This window comes from Physella acuta, unplaced genomic scaffold, assembly GCF_028476545.2.
Source record: "Physella acuta isolate Inbredline_101_S28 unplaced genomic scaffold, ASM2847654v3 ptg001684l, whole genome shotgun sequence".
Classification (NCBI taxonomy): Eukaryota; Metazoa; Mollusca; class Gastropoda; family Physidae; genus Physella; species Physella acuta.
In genome coordinates, this window is record NW_026733197.1 from 20,001 (window position 1) to 40,000 (window position 20,000).

The following is a 20,000-nucleotide window of genomic DNA, read 5'->3' on the forward strand; positions in this document are numbered from 1 at the left end:
GAAGCAAATCCAAAAAACAAAAGCAGACTAAAATCTGACTGCAAAATCAAACTGCTACCTTGTAGTTTGTTCTTAGTAAAAACTACGGTTCAAGGCAACTTTATAATCTTGGGAATATTTCGTTTTTCTTAATTACATTAAAACAAACCTTTATGTAAGTATTACTTGAGTGTATAGTCACAATACGTTTTTTTTTCTCCACTTTTTAGTTTAAAAATTGTTGCTATTACGACGCATATAAATCATTTACCTAGGGAACATTTAGATGTTTTTCTTCATTAGAACAATAGCTTCATTTAATTATTACTTGCTTAAAGCGTCACAATTTGTTGTTTAGTCTTGCTAAACCAAAAAGTCTCGAGTTCGAACAACCATGCAGATGAGGCTCGATAGCTGGAGACAGCAACTCTTCTGGGAGAGAAAACTTTATAATCAAAACAACTGCTACATTGTAGTATATTCTTGGATGGACAAAGGCTATGGAAGCAAATCCAAAAACAAAAGAAGCCTGAAATCGGAGTCAACGGCCATAATGGCGCATAACAAGTTGACATGTACACTTAATTGTGTGGGAGGGAATCCCTTCCAACACTAAAACGAAGAGGAAAAAAATGAGTTTTTGTCAATCAGTCAGATGGTATAAGTAACGTGTAAGACAATAGTGCCAGGATTAGATCTAAACTGATCCGTGCGTACAAAAAAATTTAAATGTTATTTTAACTTTTAACTGTTTTAAGCTATTTTTTTGTATGTGTATATTCACACTGGAAATCCTCTCAGATTCGTATGAAGAACTCAAACCCCGTATGAAGGTAAAACAGATTTTTTAAAAATTAAATAACTTCTCATATCCACACTTACCCTCAAGCCTTTCAATTAGTTTGTTTTGGACTGCCAGCAGCTTACTAGATGACTGGACTAGGAGCAGATCTTTCGGCTTCGATGCTAAGGTTGTAAAAGCGGGTCCCGTGGCCTTCCCTCCAATACCAACAATTAATATTCTATTCCCTGCGTCTTTCCATTGTGTAAACACATTCTCTGTTACAACAAAAAGCATTTTTTTTTAAATGTTATGTTTAGAAAAAAAAATTATTCCATTTAATTTTGACATAGGTAACATAAACTTTATTGGCTGTGTAATATGGTCAAGAGTTGGAGCTATATTTTGATAAGATATTCTAAATGAATTTATTAAATATTTTAGTGTGGTCGGCACTTACCCGGCCGCCTTTGCTTTCCCTGATGTGTTTTGTACTACTGACTTGAACCCGGATTCAAATTCGAAACTTTAGAATGAGCAGTCCAGCTCTCTACCGCTTAGCCGCGCCGTCCATTGTTAATATTTTTACAACTCTTACGTTTTTTAATGTCTTATAAAGATCTGATATTTTTATTTTTATTTTGTGTAATCTCGCTCGTTGTAAAACATAGAAATAATTTTGTCATTTTGAGTATGTACAACGAATTCTAGTCTAATATGTTGTATTTTTATTCTTTGAGACTGATTTTAATTATATTTTGCTTTCTATTAGATATTTAAGTATTAATGAGAGAATTTATAAATTATATATTTTATTAACATTTCGCATTATAAATTCTAAAACAATTAAATTCTAACACTATTGATCAGTACTTTTTTTTACAATCTTATACAATCAAGACCAGGAAAGTGTAAACACATCAATAATTCTAAAACGTCTTTTTTTTAAAAAAGATATAGCCGTATGCTTATATGTTACCATTGTTGAAAAATTCTGACTCTCCATCTGAAATAATAGTCATGGCGCATTGCTCAGCTATTTCTCCTTCAAGCTTCGGTTTGCATTCATTCCAAGACAACGTTAGGTCAACTAATTCTTTGGCGCTGGCCAAAGTTTTATATTGATCCCCATTCAGCGTCTGTCGAAAGAAATCAATTTTAAATGTCACAAAGACACACAAGCTGGCACTCACGCGCACCCACGAAAAAAAAACTCGAGCATGTACAAATATACACATATAATATATATATATATATATATATATATATATATATATATATATATATATATATATATATATATATATATATATATATATATATATATATATATATATATATATATATATATATATATTCTTTTAGTGTTTGATTTATAAGAACTAAGACTTACTTCATTAACAACTGTTAGATCTGTTATTTTTCTGAAGTCAAACAATCTGGCAGATTTTTCCGAAACATAGACCACAGCAAATTTAACTTTGTCATTCGAATATTTCAGTTTCTCCATCACTGAATCTAAAAGATTTTGTGAAGTCTTTTTGACTTTCCATTGGTCCGATGCGTCCACGATAAATATCACAATTTTATCACTTTCGCTTTCTTCTGTCTGGTCACCTTGAAAGAGAAAAATCACTTATCATATTGCCTCCTTTAACCATTTGTACATTAATACAAAAAATAATACAAACAATATTTGACTGCATTAGCAGGGATGGAGAGAAAGCAAGAGGAGACACTCACACTCTGCAGAATAACAATTTAGTTGTATGTCAATTCAGTTCTACTTGTGAAAGATTTTGAAGGCAGAATTTTCTATGAAGTGATTCGGCAATCTTCATATTCACCTTCACAAAAATAACACTAACAGTCCATCAGGCTCATGGTATATTTGCTCCTATTATGGTAGATATTCCATACAAATTTAGCAGGGTGTTATGTTTCTGAAGACATCATAACTAATTGGGCAACTGGTTGATTTTAGAGGTGGGAGTAGATTTCTCCAAAACATACCAAGCAACTCCGATCAGTATGGAATTAAAATATTTTGGGCATGTGACTCATGTAACACCACTAAAAGGGTGACCATATTTTGTCAAAGAAAACTAAAGTTCCCTCCCAACAAAAGGAAATGTCCAGTTATTTTAATTTTATTTAACAACTATGCCATCTGAGGTGCAAATTATTAAAACGCGTTAATGTTCTATTATTTTATTACAAAAGTTGATTACTTCAATCCTGTTTGATATTTTTGTTACCTCCAGATTGTTAACTTAAAGTTAAACTTTAAAAATGAAACACAAAGACTTAACCCACAATGAGTAATAAATCGGGAGTGATCTCCCCTAAACTTTCTCGAATATTCTTATATAAAACAACAGGGGATGGGAACTCGGGCTATAGACATGATTTTTAATCCATTTTAAATACTTAAAGTTTTAAAAATCGAATAAAATCTCGTAGACAAAAGAATTGCAAACCAAGTGAACACCAAATTAAAAAAGTGCATAATAGTGCGCAATATTATTAAAACTTTAAAAATTTACATTAGATTTTTGAGAAATCGGAAGTAGCGTAAATTACTACTTCCGGTCCACGGAAATTACTCCAAATTTAACAGAAGGTTGAAAATTAGATCTTTTACTATCATGTGAAATTTCATTTATCTATCTGAAATGGTATTCAAGTTATAGGCTTTTGAAAAATTCAAAGTAGAAAAAGTACCACTTCCGGTTTTCGGAAATCGCTCAAAAGTTGATACGGATCTACGATTTTGATAAAATACTTATATATGAAATTTCATCAACCTAGCTGTAACGGTACTCAAGTAATCGTGTTTACACACAGACACACACACACACAGACAGACACACAGACATACGGACAGAATTGCAAAGCCCAGTTTTTCAGAATGGATTACGCATAAAACCTCTTAATTTTGATAAATCTGGATTGATAATTTTTGGCCGATTAAAATAAGTCCTCTATACTTCGGATGTGATGAAGGACTGAGGTGTAATACGGTGAAAATTGTTAAAATTTCAAGAGATTTTTTTTGCACGATTACAATACTTTCTCTATACTTTGTATATACGAGAAAGTAAAAAAGAATATTTAAAAGCCAGTTTATAAGTTTTTTCCATTCAAAATTGTGTACCGGTGTGTTCCACCCGGTTGCCAGGTGCCGTATAAAAAAAATTCAAACCCTTGTCAAAAAAAATGTGTACGCACGATCGCCATGAAACTTTGGGAAGATGTTGAGAATATTCCTGGGGAGGTTTCTGCACTAAAAACATTTTCAAATTTGCAAGGGTGGCGCCCCGACAGGGCGCGATTTGTTTTCTCTTTATATATGGTATAGCCATCAAACTTCAGGGACTTGATTAGAACACTCCAGGGAAGGGTTCTGTAAAAAAATCATTTTTTTTTCGCAAGGGTGGCGCAACAGGAGGGTGCGATTTTATCTATATACGGTATCTATATATATAATTCTCTTCTGGGAGCCGTTTGAAAACAAGCTGCAAACGCGCCTTGCAATCCCCTCTCTTCCTCACTAGGCATAAATCAACCTCCCCCACCCCCGCATGGTCTGATGAGCTGTAGTTCACTCTAAATGTTTACATTTTACAATCGTAGAGCTGGGTTTAGTGACGGCCATTAGGGGCAGATAATTTAGTTTGAAACGATTTTAAACTTACAGGAGGTAACTAAGAGGAGGCTGCGTTCACGGTGGGGGTGTGGGGGGGGGTTAGTGTTTTAAAGCAAATATTTTCAGTGGCAGCATTGGTACTGTCGAATTCACAAATTATGAATTACTGAAAAGTAGAAAATAAAACAACTAAATAGCGGCGTATGATACGCCGCGGGTCGGCTCGTATACTAATAAACGTCGATTGCGGTTTCCGATCGCCATCAAACTTTGGGGAGTTGATTAGAACACTCCAGGGAATGTTTCTGTAAAAAAAATCTGTTTTTTTTTAATTTCGCAAGGGCGGCGCCACGGAATGGTGGGATTTTCTCTATATATGGTATATAAAAATAAAAGACGATTGCGGTTCGACACAGTTTGTCCCGGTGGGATAAAACTTTAGGGAGTTGATGAATATTCCCGAGAAGTTTTCTGGGGTGGGAGGGGGCTATATGGGTGGGTGGGTGGTGGGGAAAGGGGGATTCAATTTTGCATGGGCAGCCCCCGGCAGGATGCGATTTGGCGCCCTGGTCTTTCCCGTGAGCGCTATGGTGAATACGTTCGGTCTAAAAAGTGTGATAGGATGGGGCGTTACAAACGCTTACTAAATTGAATAAGGCGTGTCCTCTGGCGCCCTGATAAATAATGCAAATAAAAATGTCTTTTTCGGCCCCTAATATTAACTGGGATGTTTCTTTTTGTCCGTAAAAACATCAAATTGCGAATGATGCAATTATATATATATATATATATATATATATATATATATATATATATATATATATATATATATATATATATATATATATATATATATATATATATATATATATATATATATCTATATCTATATCTATATATATATATATATATATATATATATACAGACATTAGTAAGTTAGGGAGTTCGACGTTGTAACTTTGCGAAGTGAGGCAGATAAGTTCTCTAAAGGAAAAATCAATGGGAAGTATACAAGCTATAAGATGAAATACTTTGCAACCTTGTCTGATATAGATATTTGGCACTTTTATACTTCGTTACATATATGTATTATAGGAAACCTTCCTAACTTACGCGATCCTGATATTATATAGCTTTTTATAGCTTTGCGACATTACAAAAATGTAAAAAAAAAAAAAAAAAAAAAAAAAAAAAATTGTAAACATTACGCTCAGTTTTGATTAAAGAACGTTGTACTTAAAATAATGATGGTGTGGATAAGGGTGATTTGTGCACGTAATGCGATAAGTATGCAAGTGGGTGCGAAAAGCCACGTAGTTGTTTGCTTTTATTCTAAAATTAACTGTATTAAATTTCCGTAAGTCTAAAACAAAGTAAAAAAAATTGTAAAAAAGTTGTAAACATTCCATAGGGCCTACAAATTTGACTAAAGAATGTGTGTACTTAAAATGTATGTGGTGTGGGTAGGGGTGAGTTGTGCACATATTGCGATAAGGGGTGAGGGAAAAGTCACGTAGTTGTGTGTAGTTATTATAATCTTTTAGTTTTAAATTATTTCGATATGTCTATTACATGAAGGTTAGATAAATGCGATAAGCATGCGTGGGGGTGTGGGAAAGTCTGGAAGGCGTGCGTATTTAACTGTATTAAATTATTTCCGTATATATAAAACGTAAAAAGTTTAAAGGAACCCACACAAATTGAAGTTTCACGCTTAAAATATAGATCGATATTGTAGTATCTAAAATAGTATGTTTGATAATATAGGTACCACTGATACTTGTTTCCATACAATTTGTTTGAGCACATGGTAATGCCTATTTATACATCTGGAGGTTAGGCCTATTTGTTTTACATAGGGATAAAAAGTTATGTCATATTCATGCGTTTTAAAGGGGATGGGATGAAGAACGATGATAGTTTGGACGTTTATCGCAATATATGCATACTTTAGGTGGGGTGACTTTGGGGTTAACGTCATTGGGTGATATTTAAAAATGTAGAGTTTTAATATAATCTACACAAAAGACCGCTTCTATACACATGCGGCTATATTTTTTTCAAAATCTATTTAAAGCTTTACTTACCAAAAGGGTGTAGAAATCAATACGGGCCATTTTATCCTCTTGTATCCCGAGGTAATTAAAACAGATGTAGTATTTAGTATGTCCTATGTGTCTTAAACACATACACAAACGGAAAAGATGATGATGAGTGAGAATAATTTTAATTCATGTACTTAGAACACTAACACTGAACACAACATTGAAAGAAATATCCAAGATGCGTAACTTAGTATGCCCCATGTGTCTTGAACACGAACGGAAAAGATAATGAGTCCGAATAATATTCCTTTAGAGCACTAAAAATCATCATAGCAATAATATAAATGATGACGGAAGGTATTCGGAAAACAGGGCCCATCATTTATAGTCACGTGCTATAAAATATTTTTAGTATTGGTCACTATAAAATAGCCAATCTTTAAACCGAAACCACGATTGGTGATATTTATAACCAATGAATAGTTCGTTTTTTCTTGATATGGGTGGAGCTTAAATTCTGACCGACACACATGGCAGAATTATTTCCCCATGTTCGCAAAAACTACCCACGCGTCAAGATCGTTCGCCACCATTTCAGCTTAGCACCTTTTCCCCCGCCCCTATTCGCACATTGTTGGATCAACGTAGCCCGGAGAATTTTGCTAGACGTCTGTCTGGACATTACCTAACATTCGTCGGACTCGCTTGCCTATTGAATCTTGAGTTCAAGGACAGATTATGTAATAAATAGGCCAGAAAACCTGGCTAAGCACATATTTAATTATAAAAAATCTACGCAAAGGCTAAAAGCATGACTAGATACACACTGGCCAAATTAGTGCGCGAAATAATTTTATTTCCGTCTGCAGGCCAATAGGTTTTCAAAAATACCATACGATTTATTAAAAACATATGTATTTAAAAATCTTAATAAATCATAGGGCCTAACTTAATTAAAATCAATCACGCTTACTTACCCTGCCAGTATGTAAAAACAAAATACATGGGGGGGGGGGGGGGAAGGGGTGCTGCGAAACATTTTATACCAGCTTACAGCGGTTTTAATTTTTTTTTTATTCCAACGGATAATACCACCCCCCCCCCCCCCATATCACCAAACCGCATGGTTTATATAAATGCGACTAGGCTATTGTGTTTAATTTTAATCTAACTATGCTGGCGGTCCACCTTTGGAGGGTGGGGGGGGGGGGGGTTATCGTCCTTAACCACCTACTGATAATGTTTCAAAGCCCAAATAGTTTGAAAATACATACAGCCGCTGCTAAGTAATATTTTGATTTAATTGTTCATAATTTTAAAAAATTTTGGGTGTCAATTAGTGTGATTGATATTTTTTTTTCGTTAGCATATTTGTAAACTTAGAAAGCATTATGGTTTATAACAATAACAAGTTAAAATACTGTAAGATAATGTACATAGCAACGTCAACGTTTGTTAAATACGCGGTGGAAAATTATCTATATATATAATTCTCTTCGCGGGTCGGCTCGTTATATAATAAATTGGGTCTAATCATTGTGTTTGCATGTGTTTTGCTGTAGGCCTTTCCTTGGTTGGCTTCTCCTCTGTCGGCTTTGTCCAACCATATTGTGTTTTGTTTACGTTTTGCGTCAATCAGAGCCTTTCTACCGTGTCGGCTTTCTCTTTTGATCCTAGGCATTGTTATGTTATGAGCGTGATAAATGTGGTCAGTAAAGGTGGTTTGAACTATTATTGTGATTTGTTGGGGAGAGCAAGACACATTAACTTTGTCTTTATGCGATTTCACGCTAATTTAAAGTTAGCAATAAAAAATCACTTTTGAAACTGAGATGGTCGAAAATTGAATTAAATTCTGTATAATATTATATTACAAAAAAGAATTACAAAAACAAAACTACAACTGTATACTAAAATCTTTTATGTGTGTTATAAATATTACTATATGTATACGATTTACTCATATACATCTAAAATGATTACATTACATTTAATTGAATTGTAAACTGATTAGCATAATACTTAAAAGTATTAAGAAGGGGGTCTGTGGGGGTTCTAATTGTAAGGACGTATGAACCACTACTTTCATTTATCAGTCAAGTAGGATTTGAACGGTATAGTTTATCGGCGTAACTTTAGTATCACGTACAAACTCTGACATCTATAATGCAACTTTATCTCTATGCAAAGATACAGGAAAAAAAGACACAGGAAAAAAAGTGACAAATGTATATTTGCATGGAATTTCTTATTAAAAAAAATATGTATTTAAAAATCTTAATAAACCATAGGGCCTAACTTAACTGTTTTGATCTTTTGCGCTGTTATGTAATGTGCGTGATAAATGTGGGCAGTACCTATTGTTGCAATGAGATGAGGGCAGCAAGTCACATTAACTACGTATAAAAACTGTATGGTATAGGATAATTATAAAACACGAGCTGACGCTGCTCTTTAGATTAATTCCTATTTTTCAATAATTCATAACTTGTAAATACGACAATACCAAAGCTGCGATTGAAAATATTAAGCTTTAAAATACTATCAGTAGCTAGTAAAGGACGATTATCCTCAACTCCCTTTCCACTTCTCTCGCTCTCCTCCCCTCCCACCCCACTCCGCGAAAGCAGCCGTCTGTGACGACAGTTTACATGCGACATATGAAAAGAGCAAGCAGAATATTTTATTATCTCCTCTTAGTTTCAAATCTTTTAAAAAATCTAAATTATCTGCCCCTAATAGCTGTCACTACGACTGTAAACAGCTCACCAGACTGGTGGGGGTGGGGCTAGTGATGATATATTCTATTGAGCTTACGTCTTTGTCTCACATGGTCCCAATGAAGAGAATTATATATATAGAAATTCTACTTTTCAGTAATTCATATTTTTAAAAATTCAACACTACCAATGCTGCGACTGTAAATATTTTGCACGATCATCTTACAAAATCCCTAGAATCAGGGGCGTAGCGAGGGGGAGCGGAAGGTGCGGACCGCACCGGGTGACACCATTTAGGGGGTTGAGACCAAGGCAAAAAAATAGCAAAGGGGGGGGGGGGTGCAAATCGAAAACTTGAAAGTTTGTCCCCCCCCCCCCCAGTCCCGTCCTCCCCCCCCCCCCCTTCCTGCGCTGGCTAGAATACATTTCCGAGATAAAAGTCTGGCAAAATTTCTTTATCTATGCCCGAGGGTAAGTAACATCAACTCAACAAAATGACGGGAAAGGTAGGTGGGGCATGAAACCACTGCGAGCCAGTCGGGTACCGTACGGGTGTTACACAACATCAAAAGCTTCGATCGTCGGCTTGTTGCGTCACGGACTAGTGGGGGTAAGGTGAGGCTATGGATGTGTCAGTGTCTGCCCTTACCCACCCCAGTCCATTTTGGTAGATTTGGCGAGCTATTTACCGCCACGTGGTCCAGCGTATTAATTTTTTTTAGTCAACCGAAGATAAGAGCAACGAGTTTAAATTTAATTTATTTTTAAAGCCATTTTTTACAAAAAAGTAATGTACAAAATCAAATAATAAAACGTTACTCCAATCACATCAGTATTGTTTTATCAGGTTACACTAGTTGCAGCTATCCGGATTAATTTCTAAAGAAGATTAATTTTGACGATTAGTCCTGAGCCGTAAATACTACTACAACTGTCTTTTGCCGTTTCAATAGTTTAAGACAAAGTTATGAAACATGCATGTCAACTTACATTCTCTCCCTTTCCTCAGACATCTACTATATTCTACTAATATTGTTTATACATTTACCCCCGCACCGAGTGGTGGGGGGGGGGGGGGGCAAGTACTGATGAAAGAGGAAATACACCATATTTACAGTAAATTGGTATTCATTTCTTTGAAGACATATATTAATTATATACAAGAAGAGGGAGGAAATATTTACAGTAAAATTAATCATCCAAACAAAAAAATAAGTTCGATACATATTAAATCAATAAATAATACTCTGGTGTATATTTTCCCTAAAAAATTTGGTGTAGACAAAACTGAGTTAAACTGTTTCAATAACCACAGCTTACGGGGAAATCGTGTGGTCAGTGTTCCCCGCCCACACCTCACGTCCGTATTTTACACCAAAGGTGGGCCGCCAGCATAGTTAGATTAAAATTCAACACAATAGCCTAGTTGCGTTTTGAAAAACCAAGTGGTTTGGTGAAATGGCGGGGGGGGGGGGGGGGGAGGAGGATGGGTATCCATTAGAATCAAACAAAATTAAAACCCCTGTAAGCAACGATTGTAGGAAAAAAAGTCACAGGAAAAAAAAAACACAGGAAAAAAAAAACACAGAAAAAAAGTCACAGGAAAAAAAGTCACAGGAAAAAAAGTCACAGGAAAAAAAGTCACAAATATATATTTGCATGGGATTTGTTAATACTTTTATGTATTAAATATTCAGAGAGTGCAAATTAACTTAAGATTAATTAAATGTAATGTAATGTGTGTAGGTTGTATACGTATAGTAATTTTTATAATTCATCTAAAAATATTTAGTATGAATTATGTAGATTGTAATTATGTTAAACATAATATTTATAGCATCGTGTTTTTTTTAAATTAAATTACCGTGAAATGGTAAGGTCATCTGAAGTACTGCCCTCAACTCATCGCAACAATAGTTATGCTTAGTTCAACCACCTTTACTGCCCACATTTATCACGCTCATTACATAACAAAACTTAGGATCAAAACAGAGAGCCGACAAGGTTCAAAGGCTGTCACAGACACAAAACGTCAACAACACAAAATATGTTCGGACAATGCCGACTGAGGAGAGGCCGACCATAGAATAGCCTACGGCAAAACCTATGCAAAACACAATTGATGTGCCTAAATTTCCTTTAATTGACTTTTCTACCGCGTATGTTATTATAATACGTAACAAAAGTTAAGATTGTTGTGTAAATTATCTTAGAGTATTTTTACTTACAATTTTTATAAATCATAATACTTTTAACGTCTATAAATAATTTATGCTATCAAAAAATACAACCCACAAAAATAACATACAAAATTTTACAATTCTTAACAAATAAATCAAAAGATTTCTAAAAAGATTTGTGTGACTTTTTTTCTGTGACTTTATTTCTGTGACTTTTTTTCCGATAAAAGTTTTTCATTGTGACTTTTTTTCCGTGACTTTTTTTCCTAGCAAAAACTGTGACTTTTTTTCTGTGTTTTTTTTTCCTGTGACTTTTTTTCCGTTTACCGTAAGCAACACCCCACACACACACACACATGCATTGTTTTTACACACTGGCAGGTTATGTAATTTGTAATCCGGACATTTTTACCGATTATTGATTTAGTACGTATTACACGAAAGTAATAAATCTGGTAACTTTGGTCTTTTAACACAATAAACATATTTTTATATGAGTAATGCAATCATAATATTCTGTAGAAGATGTTTATATTAAGCGTGATTGATTTTAATTAAGTTGTTTTACGTTCCGCTTGAGTGAGTTAACAAAACCGTCCCTTCCCCCACCTGTCCACAACAATACCCTCATCCTATAGATTAAATGATGGACTTTTGCGGGGGAGCGGGAAATCAGTGAGGGGGAAATCGGTAAGGGGAGGGGGTTTAGAAATATTTTGATTTATTTGTTAAGAATTGTAAAATTGTGTATGTCTATTGTTGTGGGTTGTATATTTTGATAGCATAAATTATTTATAGACGTTACAAGCATTATGGTTGTATCAATTGTAAGTAAAAATACTGTAAGATAATTCATACAACAATCTCAACTTTTGTTACGCATTTAATTAAATACGCCGTAGAAAAGTTAATTATAAAAGAAATTTAGACACACCGTGTTTTGCCGTAGGCTATTCCCTGGTCGGCCTCTCCTCAGTATGCATTGTCCGATCATAATTTGTGTTGTTGACATTTTGTGTCAAGGAGCCTTTGAACCTTGTCGGCTTTCTGTTTTGATCCTAAGAACGTTTAACCAGCCCCCCCCCCACCTCAAAAGAAATGACGTCATCAATACTCTATAATAAAAACACAGACATTACGGCCTAATTAATGTGTCTAATTTTTAAAGTGTTTACCGTGAAGAGTTTCTTTTATGCATCTCATCGGGTAGGGGCGAAGCCTCACCCCCGGTAGATCGTCTATGCCGACCTCCCCTCCCCCCTCAAAGAAATGACGTCATCGATAATCAATAATCAAAATACTGACATTACGGCCTAAATTATGTGTCGGCTTTTTTCACGGGCTAGTGGGGGCAGGGTGAGGCTATAAAAAACAGGGGATGGGAACATGGTATTAGAAAAAAATATTTAGACAGGTAAGAGGGGGGTGGGGGACAGAAGAGAAGCCAACCAAGGAAAGGCCTACAGTAAAACACATGCAAACAAAATGATTAGCCCCAATTTATTGTATAATAATTTTATTGTATTTAACAAACGTTGACGTTGCCTATTTTCTGTGGCATTATTTCCTACCAAAAAACTTTTTTTTAAATTTTTTTTTTCCTTTGAATTTTTAAGCGCTGATGTATGTATTTTTAAACTATTTGGGCTAGGCGGGACTTAAATTTCGAAAATTCAACAGTTTTTTAAATGAAGCCGTCCATATATTTTTTAATATGGGTTGAAAATAGCAACTCATCAATGCGATCACTAATGTGTGTATTTTTAAACTATTTTGGCTCAGCGGGTCTCTATACCACCTCTTCACCCCCATGCCCTAGTTGACCTTTTTGTTACTAACCGAGAGATAAGAAATTTGGCAGAGAACGAGTTGTAAGGGAAGAATGTAAATTTTACCAATACCTTGACGAAATCTCTGAACCTCCATAAAATAGTTTGATGTAGATTGGCACATAGACGAGGGGGAGGGGAATGAGGGGGGGTATGGGCTGGGCTGGTAAGAAGATTAACGCACAATAAATCGTATTGCCGTCGAAGCATGATGTATGTGGGTTTTGTAGCGATTGATGTACTAATCCCACAAAAGAAAATGTCGGTGAGTATGGCGTCTGCCTACATGTGGGCTAGACTTTTCTCCCACATGTGAAATATGGCACGCTTGCGGTGAAGGTCGATCATAAATGGAGTGGGGAGCAATGTCTAAAACATTCCCGCTCTGCACCCCTTCCCATGACGATTTCCCCCACGCACCCCACCTCCCCTCCCCCCGATTGGGCCATAAGTGAGGAATCGTGGAGAGGGGAGAAATGGATTTTTTAAAACTTGCGAGTCGGAAACTCACTCATGCGAAACGGTATAAATGTTTCTTTCCCCGCCCCATCCCATTGAGTTTTTCAGACTAGAACTGTTTGAATGACCAAATAATAGTGTGGTAAAACGTCTAAACCCTCCCCTCTCTCCCTCCCCCTCTCTCCCCCCTCTCCCCATAGAACGTCTACTCCCTCCCCTCTCTCCCTCCCCCGTAGAACGTCTAGTCCCTCTCCTCCCTCCCCCCGAAGAACGTCTAAACCCTCCCCCCCGTAGAACATCTAATCCCTTCCCTCCATCCGGTAGAATGTCTAATCTCTCCCCTCTCTCGCTCCCCCCTTAGATCGTATAATCCCTTCCCTCCATCCGGTAGAACGTTAATCCCCCCTCTCTCTCCCTCCCCCCCCCCCCTCGTAGAACTTTTCTTTATAGTTATTTAAATAATCTATCTATATATATAATTCTCTTCTGGGATCCGTTAGAAAACAAGCTGCAAGCGCCTCCTTGCAGTCCCCTCTCTTTCTCTCTATCACTATCACTACCACCCCCACCCCACCCCCACATTGTCTGGTGAGCTGTGGTCGCAATGGACTCTGGTGAAAACCTAAACCCCCTCTGCCCCAACTTTTCCCCCACCCCCGCAAAAGTCCATCATTTAGTCTATAGGGTGAGGGAATTGTGGTGGATAGGTGTCTGTGTGTGTGTGTGTGTGGGGGGGGCTGTTTTGATTTTTATCCGATGCTTCACTCAAGCGGAACGTGAAACAGCGTGAATCTTGCAGCATACTTGTTGGGACGGGTCTAAACCCTCCCCTCTCCCCCCTGTGGAACGTCTAATCCTTCCCCTCTCTCCCTCCCCCCGTAGAAAGTCTAATTAAATTGGAGCTAATCATTGTGTTTGCTTGTGTTTTGCCTTTCCTTGGTTGGCTTCTCCTCTGTCGGCTTTGTCCAACCATATTGTGTTTTTTGGCAATTGTGTGTCCGTCCACCCCCCTCCCCTCCCTGACCTCGCTCCTAGCCACGTCTACCATTTAGGTTACGTCAAGCAGACAGTGTGACTTTTTTTTCCTACAATCGCTGAAGCATTACGTCAACAATACTCAATGTGGAGGTTAATGCAAATAGAGAAAAGGCCCACGGCAAAATAATATACACAAGATCACAACTATGTGCCACATTTCTTTTTCAAAACTTTTTCCGTACGCCCCCGCCCCACACCCTTTGACCTTCCTTCCATGTTTGAATTTTTTTCCGATAAGTTAACCCTTCCTCTACCTGACGTAGGGGGGCATCGAAAAAATGCGTTGCAAAATTAGAGTACAATTTTTGTAATTGTGTGACCGCTCATCCCTTCCCTCCTCTCCCCCGGCGTGTCATACATATTTTCTACTTTTCAGTAATTCATAATTTGTGAATTCGACAGTACCAATGCTGCCACTGAATATATTTGCTTTAAAACACTGTCAGTAGCTCGTTAAGGACGATAACACCCGCACCACCTCACGCGAATTAAAAGTTAGTAAAATTATTATATAAAAATGTATTGAACCTAAGAAACATGGGGCAGATACAGCTGAGTTCAACAGTTTAAATGACCACGTCATACAGTGGATTGTGTGTTCGGATTTCGTCGCCCACGCCCCACGTGTGTCCAAAACGAGGGGGCCGCTAGTTGGAGAGTCGAGAAGCTGTAGTAAGATAAAAAAACATACAACGTTGCTGTGGGTGGGGGGGGGGGGGCGGGGGAGGGGGCGGGGGGGGGGGGGAAGATAAGGGTTGGATGGCTTGTGGGCATGGGGATTTTATTGTGGGTTGCGAGGTAGGGGGGGGGGGGGGTTGAACGAGTTGAACGGGAAAATACTCACAGAAACAAACACAAAAAATAGTCCGGTTTTGTTAGGAATAAAGGATTTGTGAAGAGGGGGGCTGTAGAGCGAGGGACAAGTCGAATCTTACACAATTCAAACAGGTTATAGTTGAAAGCAGAGTTTCTTCCAGGCATCTCTTGGGGGGGGGGGTTGTAGGGGGGGGGGGGTTGTAACGCCCCCTCCAGCCCCCCCCCCCCCCCGAACAAAGTGAAATTTATATAATTTATATAGAAAATATATGGGTTGTATTTTTTTGATAGCATAAATTATTTATAGACGTTACAAGCATTATGGTTGTATCAATTGTAAGTAAAAATACTGTAAGATAATTCATACAACAATCTCAACTTTTGTTACGCATTTAATTAAATACGACGTAGAAAAGTTAATTATAAAAGAAATTTAGGCACACCGTGTTTTGCCTAAGTTTTGCCGTAGGCTATTCCCTGGTCGGCCTCTCCTCAGTAGGCATTTTTTGTGTTGTTAACGTTTTGTGTCAAGGATCCTTTGAACCTTGTCGGCTTTCTGTTGTGATCCTAAGTTTTGTTATGTAATAAGCGTGATAAATTTGGGCAGTAAAGGTGGTTGAACTAAGCATAACTATTGTTGCGTGATGTCTAAAGAAAGGGACGGCTAGTAAGGGCAGATAATTCAGTTTTTAAAAAATTGGAAACTAAGGGGAGATAATACATATTCTGCTTGCTCTTTTCCTTTTCGGCTGCTTTTACGGAGTGTGTGGGTGGGGGGGGGGGTAGAGGATTGGAAAGTGAGGGTGAGGATAAATGTCCTTCACTAGCTACTAATAGTGTTTTTAAGCAAAAATTTTTCAGTCGCAGCTTTGGTAGTTTCGTATTTACAAATTATGAATAACTGAAAAAATAGGAATTAAGCTAAAGAGCGGCGTATGCTATGTCGCGGGTCAGCTAGTGTTTTATAAATATAATATACCATACAGTTTTTTATATGTAGTTAATGTGACTTGCTGCCCTCATCTCATCACAACAATAGGTACTGCCCACATTTAGCACGCACATTACATACATTTATAGTTTAGAAGACCTGGCGAAGCACATATGTCCTCAGTCGGCCTTGTCCGAACATATTGTGTGTTGTTGGCGTTTGGTTTCAATGACAGCCTTTGAATTTTTTCGGCTTTCTGTTTTGATCCTACGCTTTGTTATGTAATGAGCGCTATAAATGTGGGCAGTAAAAGTGGTTGAACTAATCATAACTATTGTTGCGATGAGTTGAGCGCAGCAAGTCAGATGGACTTGTAACATTCTAATAAACGCCATTAATATTATGTTTAAAATAATTACAATCTACATACTTCATACTAAATATTTTCAGCTGAATTATAAAAATTACCATGCGTATATAACCTACACATATTAAATTGCATTTTATTAATCCTAAGTTAATATGCACTCTCTGAATATTTAATTCAGAAAAAAAATTAACAAATTCCATTCAAATATATGTTTGTGACTTTTTTCCTGTGACTTTTTTTTTCTACAATCGTTTAAATCAGGGGTCTCCAAACTTTTTAGTCCGAGGGCCGAATTACCCATCAAATTTCAGTTCGGGGGCCATTTTCTTCGAGGCATGTCTTTGATTTTTCTGGGCAAAGTTCCTCAGCCATCACCAACAAACGTTTTCTCAGTGGACAAAAAGATGTCCGCGGGCCGGATGAGAGGACCTCGCGGGCCGCATCTGGCCCGCGGGCCGTAGTTTGGAGACCCCTGGTTTAAATGACCACAGATAGTGTGGTCAGCTTCCCACGTGTTTATTTTACACTAAAGGTGGGCCGCCAACCTGGTTAGATTAATATACAACGACATACCAGCCTCAATTTGTGCTGAATTACTTTTTCAAAACCTTCCTACGTACGCCTAGCCCCCCCTCCCCCCCCCACCCCTTGACCTTCCTCCCATGTTCTTTTCAAATTCGATCGTATAGTAAAGAAAAGAGGGAGGGGGGTGGGGGTTAGAGTTCTATGTTTGGAAAACTAAACTGATTTATCTGCCCCTTATAGCCGTCACTTCTATTTTAATTATTCGGGGTGAACCACAGCTCACCTGACAGGTGGGGATGACGGTGGTGGCTAAGCTGCGTGATGTTTTTTAATGTCTCTACGAAGAGACATTATACGAGCCGACCCGCTATTTAGTTGTTTTATTTTCTACATTTCAGTAATTTATAATTTGTGAATTCGACTGTACCAATGCTGCCACTGAATATATTTGTTTTAAAACACTATCAGTATCTCGTTAAGTAAGATAATCCCCACTCCCTTCTTTTCCCAACCCCTACCCGGACCTGTCCTTGAACTCAAGATTCAAAAACCAAGCGTGTAACCTGCTGAAGCGTATCAGACGAATGTTATGTAAGTCAGAGACAAGCGTCTAGCAAGATTTGTTAAAAGGTGCCCTCTGTGCGTAACGGGGGGGGGGGGGGGGAGGGGTTGTATGACGAAAAAGGTGCGAAGATGAAAGGCGACCAATTGGACTTGTGTTAAACAGGTAATGCGCGGGCTAATTTTGCGATCGGGTTCTACTATTTCAGTCAAAATTGGAAGCTCCACCCATATTGAGAAAAAACGAACTATCCATTGGTTTTAAATATAACTAATAGTGCCTTCATTTTAAAGATTGTTTTTTTTTTATAGTGACCAATCATATGGCTTAATTTAAAACCACATGATTGTATACGCTGGACCCTGTTTTCCGGATATTTTGTTTAAGTGCTGTGATAAAAGTTCGTGCTCTTAAATGAATATTATTTGGGCATTTTAAGTAATTCATCTTGGCCATTTCTTTCATTGAGGTAATCAGTGTTAGCGTTCAAATGAATTGAATTAAAGTTATTCGGACTCACATCTTCTTTTCCGTGTGTGTTTATGTTTAAACACATAGGACATACTAAATAATACATATGTTTCAATTACCTTTGGATACAAGAGGATAATGTGGTACGGATACTCGCAGCCGCCTACACCCATTTGGTAAGTAAAGCTTTAAATAGATTTTGAAAAAAATATAGTCGCATGTGTATAGGAGCGGTCTTTTGTGTAGATTATATTAAAATTCTTCATTTTAAAATATCACCCCATGATGTTAACCTTACCAATTCACCCCACCTAAATTTTCCATATTTTGCGATAAACGTCGAAATTATCATCGCTCTATAACCCACCCCCTTTATACACGCATGAAAATGAAATAACTTTTTACCCCTATGTAAAACAAAATAACCTCCTGATGTATAAATGTGATCAAACAAATAGTATGGACATAAGTATCTCTGGTACCTATATTATCAAACATACTCTCTTAGATACTAAAATATCGATCTATATTTTAAGCGTGACACTTCTATTTATGTGGGTTCTTTAAACTCGTTTAAATTAGCCTATTTTTAAAGACTTTTGATGTTTTATATATACGGACATAATTTAATACAGTTAAATACGCACGACTTCGAGACTTTCCCGCATCCCCAGGCATACTTATCGCATTTATCTAACCTTCATATAATATAATATGGAAATAATATAATATAGTAACGTTTATAATAAATACACACAACTACGTGACTTTTCCCTCACCCCCCCCCCCGTCCGCACACTTATCGCATTATGTGTACAACTCGCCATCTACCCACACCATCACCTAAATTTTAAGTACACACATTATTTCGTCAACTTTCGTTTACATCTTTTTTTTACAATTCGTTTTTACCTTATGTAATAGACAAACGGAAATTTAATACAGTTTTAAGTTCATAAAAAATACACACAAATCCGCGACTTTCCCGCACCCACACGCATACTTATCGCATTACGTAATACCCATACATCGACCCGTACACTTACACTCACAGCTTTACAGCTACCAAAACACTATCAATTACATCCTTTTTTTTGTTTTCACTATTTCCAACATTTACAATCTCACCTGAATATTCACCAAGCCTTACACCTAAATCTACAAGTACGTTTACAAATTGGCTATAGTTAATTTAAATGATGCACTACGCTTTTTTTGAGTTCATCTAGGGTCTTTAAAATACTGCTGAGGATTGTATGATTGTTCACATTAAATCTTTATTAAAACATTGAACAGGCATGGTCTGCCGAAAAGAGAAAAGTTTTGTCTATATAGGCGCGTTGATTTTTGAGCGCATAGCGAAGTATTGTTTCTACTGTAGAAATAAAACCAAGGGAAATAATCGAAAAATCAACTTGTCGGCTGTAATGAGCTTGAGGTTTTTTAAAGTTTATTGTCCGTATAATTTTTGCCATACGTTAAAACTAATACCGATCGATAAAGGATTTAATTACGCTCATTTTGATGTACGTTAAACGCATGAAACTTTAACGATAAGGTCTTTAGGATGTTTTAAAAAATCGAAAGTCTAAGAAGCATGCTTCTCTCTATTTCAATGCTTCCTCATAAGCTACTATGTAAAAA

General features: G+C 36.9%; 1 protein-coding gene across 1 annotated transcript in view; it reads right to left on the reverse strand.

Annotated features, from left to right (window-relative positions):
• LOC131929834 (collagen alpha-5(VI) chain) overlaps positions 1–20,000 on the reverse strand; it is a gene marked incomplete at its 3' end in the record, with an annotated part of 41,704 nt that overhangs the window by 14,651 nt on the left and 7,053 nt on the right. The window contains exons 4-6 of the mRNA XM_059286225.1: positions 2,154–2,377; positions 1,740–1,899; positions 862–1,038 (exon numbers count right to left, since the gene is read on the reverse strand). Coding sequence (XP_059142208.1) covers positions 862–1,038; positions 1,740–1,899; positions 2,154–2,377 — 561 coding nt within the window. The remainder of the gene's footprint in view (positions 1–861; positions 1,039–1,739; positions 1,900–2,153; positions 2,378–20,000) is intronic.